Source organism: Tupaia chinensis, unplaced genomic scaffold (assembly GCF_000334495.1).
Source record: "Tupaia chinensis unplaced genomic scaffold, TupChi_1.0 Scaffold000047_1, whole genome shotgun sequence".
NCBI classification, from domain to species: Eukaryota; Metazoa; Chordata; class Mammalia; order Scandentia; family Tupaiidae; genus Tupaia; species Tupaia belangeri.
In genome coordinates this window covers 5,719,778-5,736,962 of record NW_006159505.1, presented here as the reverse complement: position 1 = coordinate 5,736,962, position 17,185 = coordinate 5,719,778, and the positions used below count along the sequence as shown (strand labels likewise).

General features: G+C 56.7%; 2 protein-coding genes across 3 annotated transcripts in view; both read left to right on the top strand.

The window, feature by feature from the left end:
- Positions 1-10,346, top strand: part of LOC102494681 (olfactory guanylyl cyclase GC-D) — a 67,452-nt gene extending 57,106 nt beyond the window's left edge. Inside the window, exons 21-22 of the mRNA XM_006141152.1 lie at positions 9,948-10,091; positions 10,222-10,346. Of these exons, the coding sequence (XP_006141214.1) occupies positions 9,948-10,091; positions 10,222-10,346 (269 nt within the window). The remainder of the gene's footprint in view (positions 1-9,947; positions 10,092-10,221) is intronic.
- A 10-nt stretch (positions 10,347-10,356) lies between these two features.
- LRRC32 (leucine rich repeat containing 32) overlaps positions 10,357-17,185 on the top strand; it is a 10,780-nt gene continuing 3,951 nt past the window's right edge. Inside the window, exons 1-2 of one of the 2 annotated variants that reach the window (XM_006141026.3) lie at positions 10,357-10,462; positions 14,482-14,572. In XM_006141026.3, coding sequence (XP_006141088.1) covers positions 14,486-14,572 — 87 coding nt within the window. In that variant the 5' untranslated portion in view covers positions 10,357-10,462; positions 14,482-14,485. The other variant, XM_006141027.3, reaches the window with a different exon arrangement.

Below are 17,185 nucleotides of genomic sequence, written 5' to 3'. Positions count from 1 at the left end.
CCCGGGGGGGGGGGGGTGGCAGCGTCCTCTGAATGCAGACTGAGCAGGTGGTGTTGCTGCATCCCCCTGGGGCTGCAGGACAGTCACCCGAGCTTCTTCTGAGAGCCCCCTGTCCCCGCTATGGCCTCACTCTGCCCCCACTCTGCCCTCACTCTGCCCTCACTCTACCCTAGGCTTTCTTGTACAGGCTCTTCCCACCCAAGGCGCCAGCCTCCCCATGCACAGGGTTTGACTACATCACTGGGGTCTCTCCTGTGTTTTCAGAAGTTCTAGAGGCTCTCCCACTAGGGGGCAGACAAGGTGTTTCACAGAGAAGCAAGAACCCTACAGCTACCCTGGAGAATCCTATGCCCTCCCTAGGCTGCAGGGTCCCAGGGCTGGCTGTCCTGGCAGGAGGGAGGATGGGGGGTATACAGAGAACTGGGGCCACTCCATGGAGTAGTGTTGTTTGGGGAAACAGTGGGCTGTGTCCTGACCCTATGGGAAAGGCCTGGCCCAGTCCCACGTGCAAAGGCTGGTGCAGCCTCCAACCAATTAAATTTCCTGGTAAGCAACTGGAGAAGGTACTCAGTGCTAAGGTAGGCTTTCGGGCATTGCCTCTCAGGCCTCTCATGCCCCGTCCTGGGAGGCAGGGACAACTGTGCACCTCAGACAGGGCCATGGGGCTCTTGCTGCCCACCCCTCTATTCTGACAGGGACCTTCCTTCTGGGCTCCAGATCCAGAGGCAGCACTGCTCTGTGGGCCTCCCTGATGGGCTACGTATGGCCCACCTTGACCCTCTATATCCATCCTACTCATGACAGTCCCCCAGACCCAGATCAATTGTTGAGCCCCAGCCAGCTCACACGGATGGCCTCCACCACTGTACAAACCTCACTATTTAGGTCCCCGGCGAGGGCACTGGCTCTCTCGCTGCCCACCTGCCTCCATCCCATGTCCAGCCCACCTGCAGTGCAGACCTTGCCATGGCATTCTCTTACTTAACAAAAGCCCCCGGCTCCTGGTCAAGGCCCCTTGCCCTGACCTCCTGCCAGCCGACCTCCAACTGCCCAGCCCATCCTGCCCCAGCCTGGGCCCATCCTGTCCTCTCAAGTTGTTCACACCCACAATTTTACAAAAAGAATCCCTATGGACAATTGTAATAACCCCCATGACCTGGCGCCAGGGACCTGGAGACCGTGTGGTCTTCCCCTGTCCACTGAGTCAGAGACATAGTCCTTCCAGCCTGAGAAGTGCCGCAATATCTGCTCAGCACACCTCCAGCTCTGCTGTACACAGGGCCGGGAGGCAAGCCATGGAGCATCTCTGCTCTCCCAGTGTCCACCCCGAGCCCCCACCATGCAGCCCAGTAATGCCAGGTCTGTGCGAAGCTGAGCACTGGAGAGTCATTGATGGCTGCCTGCACCCTGGCAGCCACGTCACCTTTCTCCATCTTCTTCAACATCCCCTGGTCTCCAAACCCACTGCTGTCCCAAGCCCACCAGGACCCAGCCTCTACTTCCCGTTTCATTGTTGAAGAGCAGCTGTGAGAGTGATCGAAGACCCAAGAACCTTAAAGGGCTGACTCAGGTCTTCCCAGACCCTGGGCAGGCATGTTCAAGGCTCTCCTGGTACAGCCTGTGGGAAGGGTGGCATTTCACTGAAAAGAAGCAACCAATATGGATGGTATCTTAGCAATTAACCCCACTAGTACCGTGCGAGCAAAGTACTGTTGGGTCACTGGAGAAGTCGTGTCACATGTTTGTATAGAAAAATACATCATGACTTTACCGACTGCCTAATATTATCCCCACGTTTTAAATAAGGCTACTGAAATGCAGTCCTAGGTCACCCAGCAAGCCAGGGGCAGAACTGGACCCCAGCCCCAAAGCCCCCCAAGACTACACGCTACATGGGAGAAGGTGATACAGTCCCCAGAGCCAGGTGGGGCCCAGCAATGGAAATGGGAACGGGAGAGTTGTGGGGCAGGATCCAGAGGAGCGAGCAGGTGGGGAAGGGTCTTGGGACGCCAAGGCCGACAACCAGGTGTCTGGGGGGCAGATGCCAGAGCATGCCAAGGACAGAGGTCAAGGTTAGACCCATAGGGGCCGTGGGACCGTGGACAGTGAAAGGCCATCCAGGAGCCCCTTAAAAGGCTGTTTCAGGCTTTCCCACACTGGGCAGGCATCTCCACGGCCTCACCTGGGCTGCCCGAGGGGGGCTTTCTCTCCATAGTCAGTCCTCCCCTTGTCTCCTGGATGTGGAGCACAGACTGGAGAGCTCCCAGTCAGCGGCCTTGGGTTTTTTATTTGCATGGGTATCCCTACAAGGTAGCTCCTACAGCCCCTACCTCTGGCAGTTTGAAAGGAGGCAAGAGGGAGACACAGAGGGGTATGGATGGGAAGGAAGAGAGAGAGGGAGAGGAAAGGGAGTGGAGGGGCACTGGACAGAGATAACGACATGCGGGGACAGGGCAGGAAAGGAGGGAGATGACCAGGGCATCTGCCAGTCACGATATAGCATATGGCCCCGAGAGGAGCGACAGACACAGGAGGACAGGAAGAGGGATGTGTGCTGGGACCTCCGGGGAGGACCTGGTCAAATCTGTTTGGGACAGACTCCATCTGACTGCTGGGTGGAGGGGGGCCGGGCAGCGAGTGAACAGAAAAGGGAGACCTGGGCCAGGAAGCTGTTCTGGGAGAGGTGAGGAGAGAGATGCCAAGGCCAGAGGGGGAGGGAGGGTCAGATGCTTCCACACTGAAGATGGGGAGGAGGAGCCTGCAAAAGGAGCCAGGAGGAGGCGCTCTAGAGGAGAGAACCAGAGAGTAGATAGGCCTGGGGAACAGGACGGGTAAAGCAGAGGGTGGGGGTTGGAAAGGGGCAGCTATGGAGAACCAGGCCAGGGCTTGGGAGGGAAGTGTGTCCTCCAAGCAGTGCTCACCATGGAGCGCACAGCGGGCTCACTGGGATGAAGCGGCTGGAGACCAGTGGAGGCAGAAGTGCGGAGAGCAGAGAGCCATGGAGACAGCAGGACAGGCCCCCTTCCCAGGTCCGGCCAGAAGGCTGTGAGAGGTGGCCAGCAGCTGGGGGCCCTAGAGGGCCAGGACAGCCTCGTGGGACAGAAGAGTGCCCCTGTGGGTGGGAGGGCCGCAGAAAGGGGGCTGCCCAGAAGGCTTCGGGGGCAGGGGAGATGGATTAGCCTCTGCCGGCAGGAATATAGGCACGCACCAGGGGCCAGGCTCAGGCCTCAAACCCAGCCTTCCACTCCTGGGCACAGAGGAGAGGGTGGACAAGTAGGCAAAACCACACTGCCCAGAAGAGGCCAGAGGGTGGTCACCCAAAGGCCACATGTAACCCATCTCTAAGCTTCCAGGCCCAGAGAGCACACTGGCCTTGGGCACAGGGCCTGGCATCCCCTCAGGACAGGATCCAGAATTCTGCACTCCGGACTACAGCCCAGCCTCCGGCCCAGCTCACAGCATCCCATCTGGACGACCACGGGATGGCGGGGCAGGCACGGCAGTCCGCCTGACTTATTTAGACCAGACCGTGTCCTTTCCTCGCCTCTCCTTTTCACAGCCCAGGAAATCAGCTCTAGTGGAAGCCGCCCAACTCCCACATGGTCTGCTTTGGAGAAACTCAGTCATGAGCCGTGCGGGATGGCAGCCTATTCCCACAGGCTGAGTGCACGTGTGCTCCTGTGTCTGCATGTGTGTGTACCCACGCACATGCATGAGAAGGCTGCGTGCACTGGGTTTGGGAGTCAGGGTATTTTAAGTGGTCAGTGTGTACATTGAGCTGTGTTTGTATGCAATGTGTGGTATGATTGTGATTGTGGTATGTGTGTGTGAGATACACACATGCATATAGCATGTATACATCACGTGTGCTCAGTGTGCACGTCTGTGAGATGTTCTGACCTGTGGTGTGTATCTGAGCACTGAATCTGTGAGGGTGCATGTGTCTGTGTGGCGACTGTTTCAGGGTGTCTCTGAACAGTCAGTGGACAGTGCGTGTGTCTGTGTGAACTCTGTGTGAGGTGGCTGTTCACCTGAGCTGTGGTCCCATGTGTCCTGCAGTCTCTGAGGGTCCAGATGAGGGGGTGTGCACAGGTGTAGGTGTGCATGTGTCTCTGTGGGAGCAGGCGGGGCTTCAGGTGTCAGGGGACAGAGAGCAGACATAGGGCACCCCACTGCAATGCCTCTGCACTGCAACTGCTGGGCACTGTCCCTCCGGAACCTCAACCTCCTGAGAACCGTGCTTGAAGCAGGAAGGAAGAAGGCAAAGAGAGTTGCACACCAGGGGGCACAATGGCCCAAGCCTAAGGCCACCTGGTGAGGACTCAGTGCACTTAGGCCCGCCCCTCGCCAGTCTGGCAGGAGACCCTTGCAGAATGGAAACCCAGCCGCCTCCTGCCACCAGTACAGCTTCCCTGAGGGCTGTCACAGCTATATTTTAGGCAGGTCCTTCCCCATGTCCCCTGAGCACAGCCAGGGGGCCCTTCACAAACCACTTTACTCACTCCTTGAACTAAACCAGCACGAAAAAGATTGTGAACACCAAAAAGATTGTGGATGCCAAGAAACTGCAATTAAGAACTAGAAATTGTGGTGAGCTATGCCACTGATTGGTGGCTGCAGGATTCAAGAGCTCACTCTCCAAACAACTTCGTGGTCCATTGCTGCCTCCATGTGACAGAGGTGGAATGGTTCACAGAGGTGGGCCGTCCACCCCGTCACCTCGCAGAGAGTGGCACAGCGAGGATGGGGACTCTGATGGGTCTCCCTGAAACCTGGGCTGCCTCTCTTCCTCAGCCCTGCCCGCTTCAGCTCTCCCCTCACACCTACAGCTGTGCACACCTCCTCCACTTAAGGTGGGAGAGGAAGTATCACTTGACACAGAGCTTTAGGCCCCTCACTCTGCGCTAAGGAATGCTCTGTCGAGAAGCAGTACGATAACGTATTAAATGGGGAGTCCCACTGCCTGCAGTCACGCATGCTGGCTGTGCAAGCTTCAGCTAATTACTTAACGTCTCTGGGCTTCCCCGTGTCATCAGCAAAGAAGTAATCATTACATCTACCTTGTTGGGTGTAGTCAGGGTTAATGGGCGCCAACATAAAGGTTGGATTAGAGAGCGGCCTGGGCCCAGACTAACCCCTTCCCAACTCAATTCCTCATGGTAAAAACAAGAGTACTAATCCTATTAACCACCGCCTCTCCATCACACGTCTGCATTTTGCTCTTGGTGGGAGGTGGTGATGAGACCCCATAGGTGAAGGCTGTGCACCAGCAGAGCCAACGCCAGGGCTTGCACCCAGCCTGACCACAGCCCACCACCCTTCACTTCCCAGGGCCAAGGAGCTTCCCTAGAGCAGCACTTCTCTGAGGGGGTCGGTGGACTGGAGGTTTGCTAGAGGTGCAGAGTCTACACTCCACCTCCCACCTCCTGAACCAGACTCAGCAATCTACTTAAACAAGCCTTCAGGGATCTAATACCTGCTACAGTTCAAGAAGAAGCAACCCAGACCTCCGAAAAGGTTGCTGTGTGAACTCAGGAGTGCCACACTCAGAGTGTGGCACGGAAGGAAGGAGGGTGGGTGAGGAGAACCTGCTGTGTGACTTCTGGCCATATTCTCACCCTCTCTGAACCTCGGATCTGCCATCTTTCTTGGAGTAGAAGCAGAGGAGGCTGGTTTTAGCAGGCGGCCATTACCTGGTACCGAGGAGCTGCTTCCTGGAAGCTTTACCAGGTCGCAGGGTTTTGACCATGCTAAGAAAGACGAGCCTGCAGCCTCCCGACACCGCAGTGTGAAGCGGGAAGGGGATGCAGGTGGCTGCTGAGGGTGGGGCCCGGCTGCTGTGGAGCTCTGTGGAGACCGAAGCTCTTCCTCTGGGAACCCGGGGTAGGGACACCTTTGCCCTGGTGCTCAGAGCATACAGGGCTGGGTACTCCCTTACTCAGCCCTCTCTCCCAGACCAAGTCTCCAGGGCTCTCAAGAAACGTTCCCCTGTCACTGGGGGCTCCCCTGCCAACGAGTCCCTCCAGTTGCCCACAGCATCACGGCCTTCACATGGGGAGGAGGGCAGCGGTAGTCACTGACGCAGCCCTTAGCACCCGGTCTTCCGCCGCGGCCTCCTCTCCTCCCCTCCTCTCCTCCACACCCGCTCGAAGTTGGCAGAACACAGTCTCCCTTTTCGAGATGAGACTGAGATGGTGAGGGCAGAGTGACTTGCCCAAGGCCACCTGCTCCCTTGTGGCGAGGCCGCCATGGTGGCCATCCGTCTCCTCGGGGCTGGTGTCCTGCTCTGGCTAATGCCCTGGGCCAGCTCTGAGACTCTCATTGTTAGTCTGGGACGAGACTTTCTGACCTCAGAGACCACCACCCAAGTCCACACTGGCACACCCTGGCTCATCCAGAAGGGTACACTGGGTTACGCTTCAAATGGTTAAAGGGGACGAGCCATGCGTTTCCCAGCAGCCAGGCGCTGCAGAAAGCTGCGGTTTCACGGTCCGCGACTCAGCATAGACTTGGGCTGTGGAGAGACTGCTGATCCTACCCAATTTTCTCACCTAACATCCCCTCTACCCGTCAGTCTTTGGGGCCTCCGGGAACCCCCAGGCCCCTCAGCCATTGTTCTCACTAATAGGACTCTGAGCCAGAGCCAGGTGCCTCCTGGGTGGTGGCTGAGGGGTCCACAGGGCCTCACCGGTACCTGCTTCCTCTGCCTTGGAAATGCTGAGCGCCACAGTGAAGGGTGACTCGTGTCCCCACTCAGAAGAGAAAACCAGCCAAGCGAGTCTCTGTACACACCACGGCCCCGGAGCCTGAGGATGCAGTGGGAGTGCCTGTCGTGCCCTGCCCTGTCAGCTGTGACTGTGCACGCTGCAGCACCCCACCGGGCCTCAGTCCCTCTTTGGTGGAAGGGGCCTTCCCTTGCTGGGTGGCTGCGGGGAGGAGAAAGTGAAGTAAGCCAGCTCTGCTTATTCCCACTGCGCAGACCAGCTAGTGCTCGGCCAGGAGGCACACTGCCCTCTGTGGCGTGGGGGTCCCAGCCCTGCTGTTGGCTTTTAGCTCACTAACTCCCTGCAGCTGACACGTCATCTTCCCGCATGGTCCCTCCAGGAGGGGCCCAGAGTTGGTATGGTGTGAGGCCATCCTAGGGCAGGTGGGCAGGGGAAGCACTGGGGAACTCGGGGTTCTGCTCCAGAAGGCAGGCCCCTCGAGAGGCTCGTGCGGGAACTCCCTGACCCCAGGGGCTCATGTGGGTGCCCGGCAGGGGCAGGGAGTGAGGACGGCCACATTTTACAAAGGTCTGGCCTGGGAGGCAGGAATTCTGGGTTCAAAGTTGTGTGACTTGGGCTACTTCAGGTCTCTGAACCTCGGGCACTAAAGGCTGCCCATGGCTGTCTTTACTCTGATGTCACAAGAGATGAAGGACTGGCCCACAAAGGGTCTTCAGCAAAGAGCGGTGGAAACTAAACTGGGGGCCCAGGGCGTTGTGGTCCTTCCCACTCTCGGCCTATGCTTGGATGAGGACAGCAAAGCTCAGGGAGGTTTAGCAGCTTGTCTGAGATCGCGCCGATGAGCAGCACACGGCTACATTTCTGGCCCACCAGCTCCTACAGCCAAAATCCTCTCTGGGAGGGTTTTCTTACCTCAGAATGGTGATCCCAAGGACTCAGAGAACATGTCTCCTATCCTCGCTGACAGATGCAGGAGGGAAAGGAAGTGTCTCCACAGAAGGACCCACACTGTGAAGGCCGGCTGCCTATTGATGCGCTGTCCAGGGAACGCTTCAATCCTGGAGGCATGCGAGCAGGAGCTAGGCAGCTGGGTGGACAGTTGGTCTTGAAGGTCCTTAAGAGAAAGCCACCACTGCATGACTGCTAGGCAGACCCAGCCCTGCTCGGTTCCCCACCCCTCCTCCTGCAGACAGGCCCAAACTCACACACTTGGCCTTCCAGGTCTCTGGACCCAATCGGCCTCGCTGTTCTCATTTGCCTCCCAGGCACGGGACAGTTTAATGCACCAACTCTTCAGGCCACCAGGGAAGGGAGATCATGTTTACTGAGCAAGTCCCCGGGGCCAGCCCCTGCTCTCCCCCACCAGGTACTTTACATACGTCGTTTCATTTTCTCTTCACTGCACGCCAGGCCCTCAGGTGCTACTATTAGTCTCACTCTGCAGATCAGCAAACTGAGGTCAGAAGGTTCAAGCAAGTGCCAAATGTCACACCGAAAGACCGCTGAAGAAGGAAGAGGTGAAGGAGAAGGCTCTGAGCACGTAGGGTTCCCAGCTTTGAGCCACTGGTCCCCAGAGGCATCTGCAGCGGGTAGGCATGCTTGGTTGCCCATCTGTCTCCAACTCTTGAGGAGCCCCATCCAGACACTGAATAAGGTGGAACCCCACGAACTGACTAACCACAACCACAGACCTGGGAGTGTGCAGGAGGCAGGCACTCTCCCAAACCCGCCCTGGCCCAGCCCTGGCCCAGCCCTGACCCAGCCCTGGCCCAGCCCTGGCCCAGCCCTGGCCCAGCCTTGCCCCAGCCTAGCAGTTTCTCTCAGTGGCTGCGACTCTAAGAAGGGTGAGGCAGTGCTCAGTCAGCCTGGGCCTGGATGGGGCGCAGGTCAGACAGCAAAGCCAGGACCTGCCCAGGTTCATTTCAGCCCCACTGCGCATGCTCAGAGCGATGAAGCACTCTCCTGGACCTGGAAAAGGAAGCTGGCAGGGTATGGACGAGTGGAGCTCTCTGCAGTAAAGACAATGAGAGGGTGTTAGGGAACATCTCACTATCTTTACTGCCGAGAGCCCAACCTGATCCTTTACTCTTCAGTCTCTCTTCCTATTTTATAGACAAGGAAACTGAGGCTCTGTTATGCTAGCATCAGAGATGGGGTGGGATCGAGCAGCCAGGACCCCTGTGAGCACAGATCAAAGGCCTGGTGGTCGTAGCTGGTGGACATGGGAGGTAGGTTGGTTACCCTTCCAGGCCCTGCCAGGTTCTTTACCCGCATCCTCCTATCCCTTCCTTACCCATTTCCTCACTGCAGCTCAGGCCCCCTCCTGAAGGAAGCCTTCCCTGATCTCCCCCTCTGAGGCTACACCATGTCCCTGAGCCATGGGCATGACCTATTTCCCCAGACCAGCCTCCACAGTGGACTGGATAGGAGGAAGAAAAGGAAGCAGCTATCCTGGGGACCCCAGGGACCCAGCTTCCACCCTGATTCTCACGAGGCTCTGGGTGGTCACTTTCCTGCCTCTCAGTGGGACATTCAGGTCTACTCTCAGGGCTGGTGACCATCAGGGAAGAAGAACCTCTTGGACCAGGGCCTGGAGCACAACTGTGACTCTCCCCTAGCCCATACCCAGCAGGGCGTGGTCTCTGAGATTTAGTAAGGCCAAGGCATCTTGAGGGCAGCATTAGGGAAGATCTGTCTCAGTCTCTCACCTGATGTAAAACACAATCCTGCCACCCTGCTTTTGCACAGCACTTTAAAAAGGCAAGCATCGTGGTGACCAGACTGGTCTGGATTTTGCGCTGCAGATTTAGTCAAATCCCTGCCTCTTAAAAACTGTGAGACATAAGAGATGCTATTTAACCTTTCTGAGCCTCAGTTCCTCCAGCTATAAGTGGGGACCTTACTAGTCGCAGACAATTGGTTTTTAATTCATATTTACTCGCCCCAGCCCCTAGCCTCAGTTTCTCCATATGAAAAGTGGAGGCTTGGAGGATGCTGGTTCACAGGCTATTAGCATCCGGGAGACAGTGGGGGAGGACGAGTCTGGACACTAAAGCATAATCCAGAGAGGAGAAGCGACGAGCCTGGACGCGGCCGAGGCGGGTGGCCGCCGCCCGCCTGGGCGGGGAACCCCCTCTGCAGCCGCCCAGGGCCAGCGAAGGGTCATTTCCTTCCGCGTTCAGCCTTGCCTTCACCTCTCCTGTTTGCCCGCGGCGCCGGCAGCTGGGAAATCGGGCCAGGCCGGATTTCCTCCGCGGACCTGCGGCTCCTGGAGTCACCCGCGCCGCCCCCCCGCCAACCCCGGACCTCGAGGAGCGCTGACTGCGGACTGCGGACTGCACGTGCGGCTGCCCCGTGCCAGCCCAGGTCCGCATCCGCAGCGCTTCCTTGCGACCCCTCTCCCTCCCGGTCCTTACATCACGCCCTCTTCGTCCCCTCTTCCCTGCCTAAGTTCTAGCAAAAAGCAGACGCTGCACCCACCTACCCTGAACCCCAGTTCCGGATGAAACCAAAGCCCCGGTTGTGAAGCTGGCGCTAGGACCCCGCGGCTGCACCGAGGGGGGCGTGGTGGGGCGGGTCGGCCAGAGAGTATTTAAATCCGAGCGGCCCCGTGGGCAGTGAGTGCCGGGAGCCTCCTCGGGCCACGACCCCGGGTCCTGGCGCCGGGTGGGCCGGGTAGGTTTGCGCAAAATGTGCCGAGGCTGCCCGGGACAGGAGCGGCGGCCGCGCTGAGCCAGGTAGGCGTCCCGGCTGGCAGGGCCGACCGCTGGGGAGCCACCGCCCAGCGCCTTTAGCGAGCTCCCACCGCGAGCTTGGCTGCGAAGGGTCAGTCGAGACCCCCAACACACCCCAGCCAGTGTCCCCGCTTTAAGCGTGGACCCGGCTTGACCCTCATCTTCCCCTGAGAGCTCTCCAAGACGCCTGTCTCTGAGGTCTTTCCCGATGAGGCAGGTGGTCCCATTTGACAGCTGGGAAAACAGTGGCCGAAAGACTGGGACTTGCCCAGGAGCACGCAGCTAAACATAGCAGGGCAGGGTTTGAACTCAGGTTTCCTTCGGCCCTCTGATCCAGGCCTAGGGGGCTAGCTGTCCCACACGCGACAGCCTGCCCTTCTCTGCTGGGAAATTGGGGGTTGGGGGAGCACGGTACCCCAGGGCTGTGTGCCAGCCTTCCTCATAGGGGTAAGATCTGAAGGACCCCCCCACCCCATCCGCACCCGAACTGCCTGGAATTCCGCCGTCACAGCCACATTCCTTTGGGTTAAGGTCTAATTCCCCGTGGGACGCACACGTCTCCGGAATGGGGCTTGCCCCTAGTGATTCACTGCTCCTATGAGCTGCCGGCAGCTCTCCCAGGACCCCCTCTGCCAGCAAGTCAGATGAGGCAGGCAGGAGGGAGAGGAAGAGCCTGGGAGCCAGACAGCGAGCAGGGATCCTCCTCTGTGCCGTGTGGGGTCTGCGTGGGGTTAGCCTGGAGTAGTGGAAGTATTTGCTGTGCAGGCAGACAGACTGGACTCTGACCCTGACGGCTCTCCACTGCCTGTGTGACTCCGGGTAAGTCTGAGAGCGTCACGGGCAAGATGGGGGGCAGTTCTACCGAGTAGCTGGCTCAACACGTGCTGTGGAGAAAACCCAGCTGGTAGGTCAGGTAGACCTGGGTAAATCCCAGCTCAAAAACACTTACGAGCTGAGGCACTCTGGGGGTAAGTCACTTCACCATTCTGAGTCTCAAGTTGCTCATCCGAAAAATGGGAATTACAGTCATTGCCTCATGGAGTGGTTGTGAGGATTAAATGAGATGCTATAGGTCAAGTGCTTAGAAGTGTCCAACATCCTTAAATAAGAGGGGGATTTTTTTTTAAGTTCATGAAAAATACATACTATGAAAAAACTATACACGGATTTCAAAATGCTTTGCACCTGGGACCAGCAGATGGCATAACGGTTACATCTCTGGACTCCCTCATTGTCAACCACAGTTTGAGTCCCGGACCCGATAACTTAAACCTCACGCTGTGTGTGTGTGTGTGTGTGTGTGTGTGTGTGTGTGTGTGTGTATTGTCTAAAAATGCAAAAGGAGAAAAGAGAAGGGATTGTAGTATGGCCATCCACACTAAGGGTGATTTCTTGCTCTCTGTCTCTCTGTCTCTCCAGTGAGTGTACGCACCCTATAGCAAAAATCTCTCTCAAAAAAAGAATATTTTGCACCCAAATAAACCCATGCTTGAATTCCATTTTTCTACAAATGTATGTAAGTCCCCTTGTAGCAGTAGGCAGGATGGGCTTATTAGTGTAGCATTGTGCCTCCCCCCCAGGTATTCTTTGCACTTCTCCCCTGATTCGGAGGTTTCTCCTGCTTCCTTCTGCCCAGGCCACTGGCCCTGAGCCTGGCATCCCTCTTCAGCACACCTCCCAGCTGAGCCCTGTGGGTCACTGCCCGGTGGGGAAAGACAGCGAGTGTCCACGGCGCCTTCAGAGCTGCTTTGTACCTGATTGACCGTGGTCGGGGTGGCTCGTGCAGAATGGCAGCCAGGCTGCTTGCCCTGCAGATGGCACACGGCAGCTGCTGTGTGGGGTCTCGGAGGTCAGCGAGTTCCTGCCCTTGGGGTTCTTCCCTCAGTGGTGGTGGTGTGGGCAGGGGAGGCTGACAAACCATGGAACTCTTAGTACTGTGCTCACTGGCCACTGTGGGATGTAGCCCAGACTGGGGAACCAAAGAAGGCTTCTTGGAGGTGGTGACATTTAAACTGGAACCTAGAGGTGGAGAGGTGTTCATCAGGAGAAGTGAGGGGAGGAAGTGAAGATCTGAGGCAGTGGAGACAGAAGGGAACACGAGGCACCCAGAACCCAGGGTGGGAGAGAGGACAGTGAGAAATGAGGGTGGGAGGACCACTGGCCAGCAGGCACTCTCCCCCACGCCTGAGGGCCATCACTCAGTTCTGAGTGTCACTGAGTTCTGAGCACACCAGCTTTCAAATGGGCGGTGATGTTCCGAGAGTGAGATTTCCTGTGCAAGCTCAGCTTGCAATGTGGGTGACAGTGGGCCGCTGTGGGGCAGCTGTGGCCCCAAGGGGACCAAAGGATAGAGTTTAGAGACCCCACTGGGACCATTGCCTGCTTAGGCAAGAGGGGCCATCAGAGAAGCCACCTTAACGTTAAAGTCATCACTAGCCCAAGAGGTAGCCCTCACATGCATTTCTCCTAAAGCACCTTCAGCGTGTCAGTGTGGCACTCACGTACTGAGCACCCACTGTGGGAGACTTCTCTGTGCAGAAGTTAAGGGCACAGACCCCGGGGCCAGATGTGCCCGGGCCTGCCACCTGTTAGCCATGGTGCTTAGCCTTCGTCGTCCCTTCTGCAAAATGAGAATAGTAACAATGGAACCAAGCCACTGAGTTACTACAAAGATTAAATGAATTTTGTACTTGTATCGTGTCAAGAAGGGTACCTAGGGCCAGCCCCGTAGTGACTAAGGGAGGCAGGTCGCACTTGGAAATCAGTAGTTTGGCCAATCAAACTGGCCTCAGTGGCTTGAAAAACACAGTGGGCATGTGTGCATGCATGGCCAAGATCCAGATGGGATGGAGAAATGGAGGAATGGGGATTATGCTGTGACCACATGCCACTTGGGAGTGTGTTCACTCTCTCTCTCTCTCTCTCTCTCTCTCTCTCTCGGGAGTACCCACACCCTCTAACATAATAAGGGCTCTGTCAGTAGCACTGCTATAGAACAGGTCTCATTTGATCCTCCAGAAAACTCATGTCACTGTTGTTAACTTCAGAAGAGAAAACTGGAGCTCAGAGAGGTGGAGGGACTTGGCGGGTAGATGGAACAGGTAAGCAGAGGAGACCAGAGGGCACAGTCAGGCCTGGGTGACTCTGACTCCAGCGTCTGCAGAGGCCTATGCGCGTCCCTCCTTGTTAATATCTCTGTATCTATTACAGTCTCTCCTGTGTATTTATGTCCCAGTTCCCAGCACAGAGACGTTCAGTGAAGGTGTGGGTGGATGAATGAGTGAATGAAATTGACAGATCGATTTGTGTATTCTTAGCACTTGGCTCAGGTCCTCAGTGCAGGAGCAAGCGGGCCCCTCAGCACTGGGATCACCCTGCCAGGGCCTCTGCCCCAGGGGCCTCTGCGTCCTCTCAGCCCCACCCTGGTTGCCAAGCAAGTGCCTGCCCCTGCGCAGCAACCCAGAGCTCCAGTGAAAGTACTGGCCTGGCAGCCTGCTCCCGGGGAAGTCCGGAAGAGTGCAGGCACAGGGCAGGCCTCCTGGCGGGGCTTCCTGTCAAGGCCCAGGCCCACCCTCGAACAATGGCAAGGGCTCCAGAATCAGAGACTCAAAAGAAAAAGGGCAAAATAAGGGTGGGAGGGGCAGAGAATGAGGAATTCCATATGGGGCCTCAGCTGAGAGGAGGACCCACTTGTGGCCTGGGCTGAAATAGAATGAGGGCCCTGCCTCTCTGCCTCCCTGCATGGCCCAGGGCAACCCCTAGGGTCCCTCTACTTCCAGGGTCTTTTGAAGTCCCAAGTCTGACCCAGTCACCCCCTGCTCTAAAATCCTCACTTTCCCAGGGTAACAGCCCAACTCCTTGGCCCATTTCCCACACCACCCCCTGCCCTATCCACAGCACTTCATTCCAGCTCTGGCTGTGGTCTGGAGCTCCCCAGGGCAGGTCCGGACAGGAGGGAGCAGAGTGGGCTGCAGTGGGAAGGAGTCAGTGCCTCAGGTGTCCCCTTTCCTCCTCACCTACAGAGCCATGAGCCACTGGATCCTGCTGCTCCTGGCCCTGCTGCCCGTAGGCCTGGCTACCTCCCAACGCCGAGACAAGGTGCCCTGTAAGATGGTAAGCTTCCCTGCCCAGGCAGGCCACCAGCCACTCCCACCGCTGCTTTAGTAGGTTTCTCCTGCCCCCACCCCAGAGGCCAGAAGCTAGGGGCGTCAGGAGAGGAAAGGGACTGTAACTTGCTTTAATGAGCACCTACTAGAATATTTAAGTATCTTATTTACCCAACAATGCTTCCAGGTAAGTACTGCTGAGATGTCTCTTCCTCATTACTGCCCAAGTCAAATGCCACCTCCTTCAGGAAGCCTCCGCTGACCCTTCCTAGGCTGGCCTAATGTGCTGGTTCCCTCTCTGTGCTCCTTCAGTTCCAAGTTCCCCTCCATCTCAGTGCTGAACAGACTGAGTAGGGCGTCCAGGGTAGTTGGCACATGGGTCAAGTCTTTCTCTCTTGTCATACCGACAACTGCTATAGGGGGAGAACCAGGTTTGAGTTACTCCCAAGCCAGGGGGACTGGTTTTAAAGTTCATATAACCCTTAGCACCAGCAGATGGCATAATGGTTATGTCGCTGGACTCCCACTGTGGTTCGAGTCCCTGACCCAGCGGCTTAAAACTCACGCTAGGCATGTCTGTGTGCCCAAAATCCCAAGAGGCAGATGGAGGAGAAGAGATCACAGTGTGGCCATCCCCCCAGGATGTGATTTCTTGCTTTCGGTCTCTCTCTGTTTCTCCAGCAAGCGCATGCACCCTATAGCAAAAATCTCTCTTAAAAAATGTTCTTGCAACCCTATGGGGGATGGGAGAAAAAGACCACCTGGCTCTATGTGTAAAGATAGCCAGTCCCTGAGGCCAGGGCGGAGGGCCAGAGGATCCCTCAGACCTGGGGCTCACAGCTAGGAGAGAAGTCACTCAGGAAGCCAGGACACAGGCAGCCACCTGCCATGGCCCCTTCTGAGACTTGCAGCATCCTGCATGGTCACTGTGCTTGCTCCACAGAGCCTTTCGGAGAGTCCCAGAACACTAGGCCTCGGAGGCCTCGGACATGAGCACATACAGCTTACACACTCCACCGTGGGCCTGGGGCTCCAATATGTGCAGGGCTGTGGCCCCGCCAGGGCAGACAGGATGCCGGTGAGCTTCGAATCCCACAGAGATGAGACAGGGGAAGCCCTTACTGAACTGGTATGAGGATGACACATGGGAGTCAGAGCGAGGCACACACTGTCAAGGCTTGCTGATGGGACTGGCCTCTCTTATACTGTCCTCCCCCTGTTCTCTGGACCACGGCATTTCCTCTTCATCCTACCCTTTTCTGGGAAAGTCCAGGGTTCTTGGGAGCCCAGAAGAGACCACAGAGAGACCTGCATTTGTGCAGGAAGAATCCTGGCCCCAGACAGCACATTCTGTGGAAGAACAGGAGTCTTTAGCTGTTAGAAGACCTGGGTTTGGACCAGCCAGTGACGTGGTGGCTAAGGCAGCTTGATTCCACCTGGCCAACTGAGAAGTTCAAGTCCCAGATCTAGTGGCTTGAAAAATACTCTGGACATGTGTACATGTGTGCCTCAAATCCCAGGAGAATGGAGGAGAAGGGATTGAGGCACACATGTACATATGTGTAACTATAGTTAAAAAGGAAGGAAGGAAGGAAGGAAGGAAGGAAGGAAGGAAGGAAGGAGAAAAAGACCTAAATTCAAATCCCAACTCTGCTCCTCACTGGCAAGGTGATCCTGGGGTGTCCCTTACCCTGTCTAAATTAGGATCTGTATGTGGGGGTCATCGTATCAGATGGGTGGGCTGCTGGGGGATCCAATGAAACTGCAGGCTTGAAGTAGTAAGTAAAATGAAAAATGTTGAGTGGATGCTCTCTGATAAGAAAACAGAGTGGTAATGCGATTTGATAGAGGTCACACCACGAAATCAGTCTTGTCACCTGAGAATGTGGCTTAGATCTTGACCGTCTTTTCCAAGGCCTGCTACCCACTCCCCTGGCCCCCACCTTCTGGTCCAATGCTGGACCAGGCATGGGAAGGAAGGCTACTGTCGGAGTGGGGTGGGAAGCAGAAAGGAGGTCCTCTCTGGCAGGGTCATAAAGAAGATGGACTCTAGGCCCAGACCTCTGCCCATGGGCCAGGTGCTAGAGTGAGGGCTGGGACTGAGGAAAATAAAAACTGCTAGAAGGAATAGGAATGGCCGTTTTCCCCTTGGGAAACATTCTCCCAACATGGCTTCCTGCCTAACACGGACCATGTGTCTGGGTCCGATGAAGGGAGCCAGGATGTGGACCTGGGAGCCGGCCCTGGGATCCCTGCTGCTCACAAGCTCTGGGTCACTCTGGGTGCTCTGTGGCTCAGTTTCCTGCAGTCAGTACAGGGTTCTTCTCTTTTCATGTCTGTCCTTACATCTGCCTGTCATCTGCTGCCTATCAACCCCTCAAGCCTTCACTGAATCCCTCTCCTTTGCCCAGCACTGTCCTGGGTGCCAGAGACAGAGGATAGGCTGGGGTCATCCGGACACGGGGTAACTGGGCTGTGGGGGAGAAAGTCAAGCAGTCTGGGGTACAGTGTGGAAAGTTTCCTGAACCTGGTGGGGGTCTCGCTATCCTTCCTAGAGAGGTATGGCTGCTTCTAGCCACTCCTTACCCACCAATAATGCCAGCTGCCCCGCCCTTTCCCC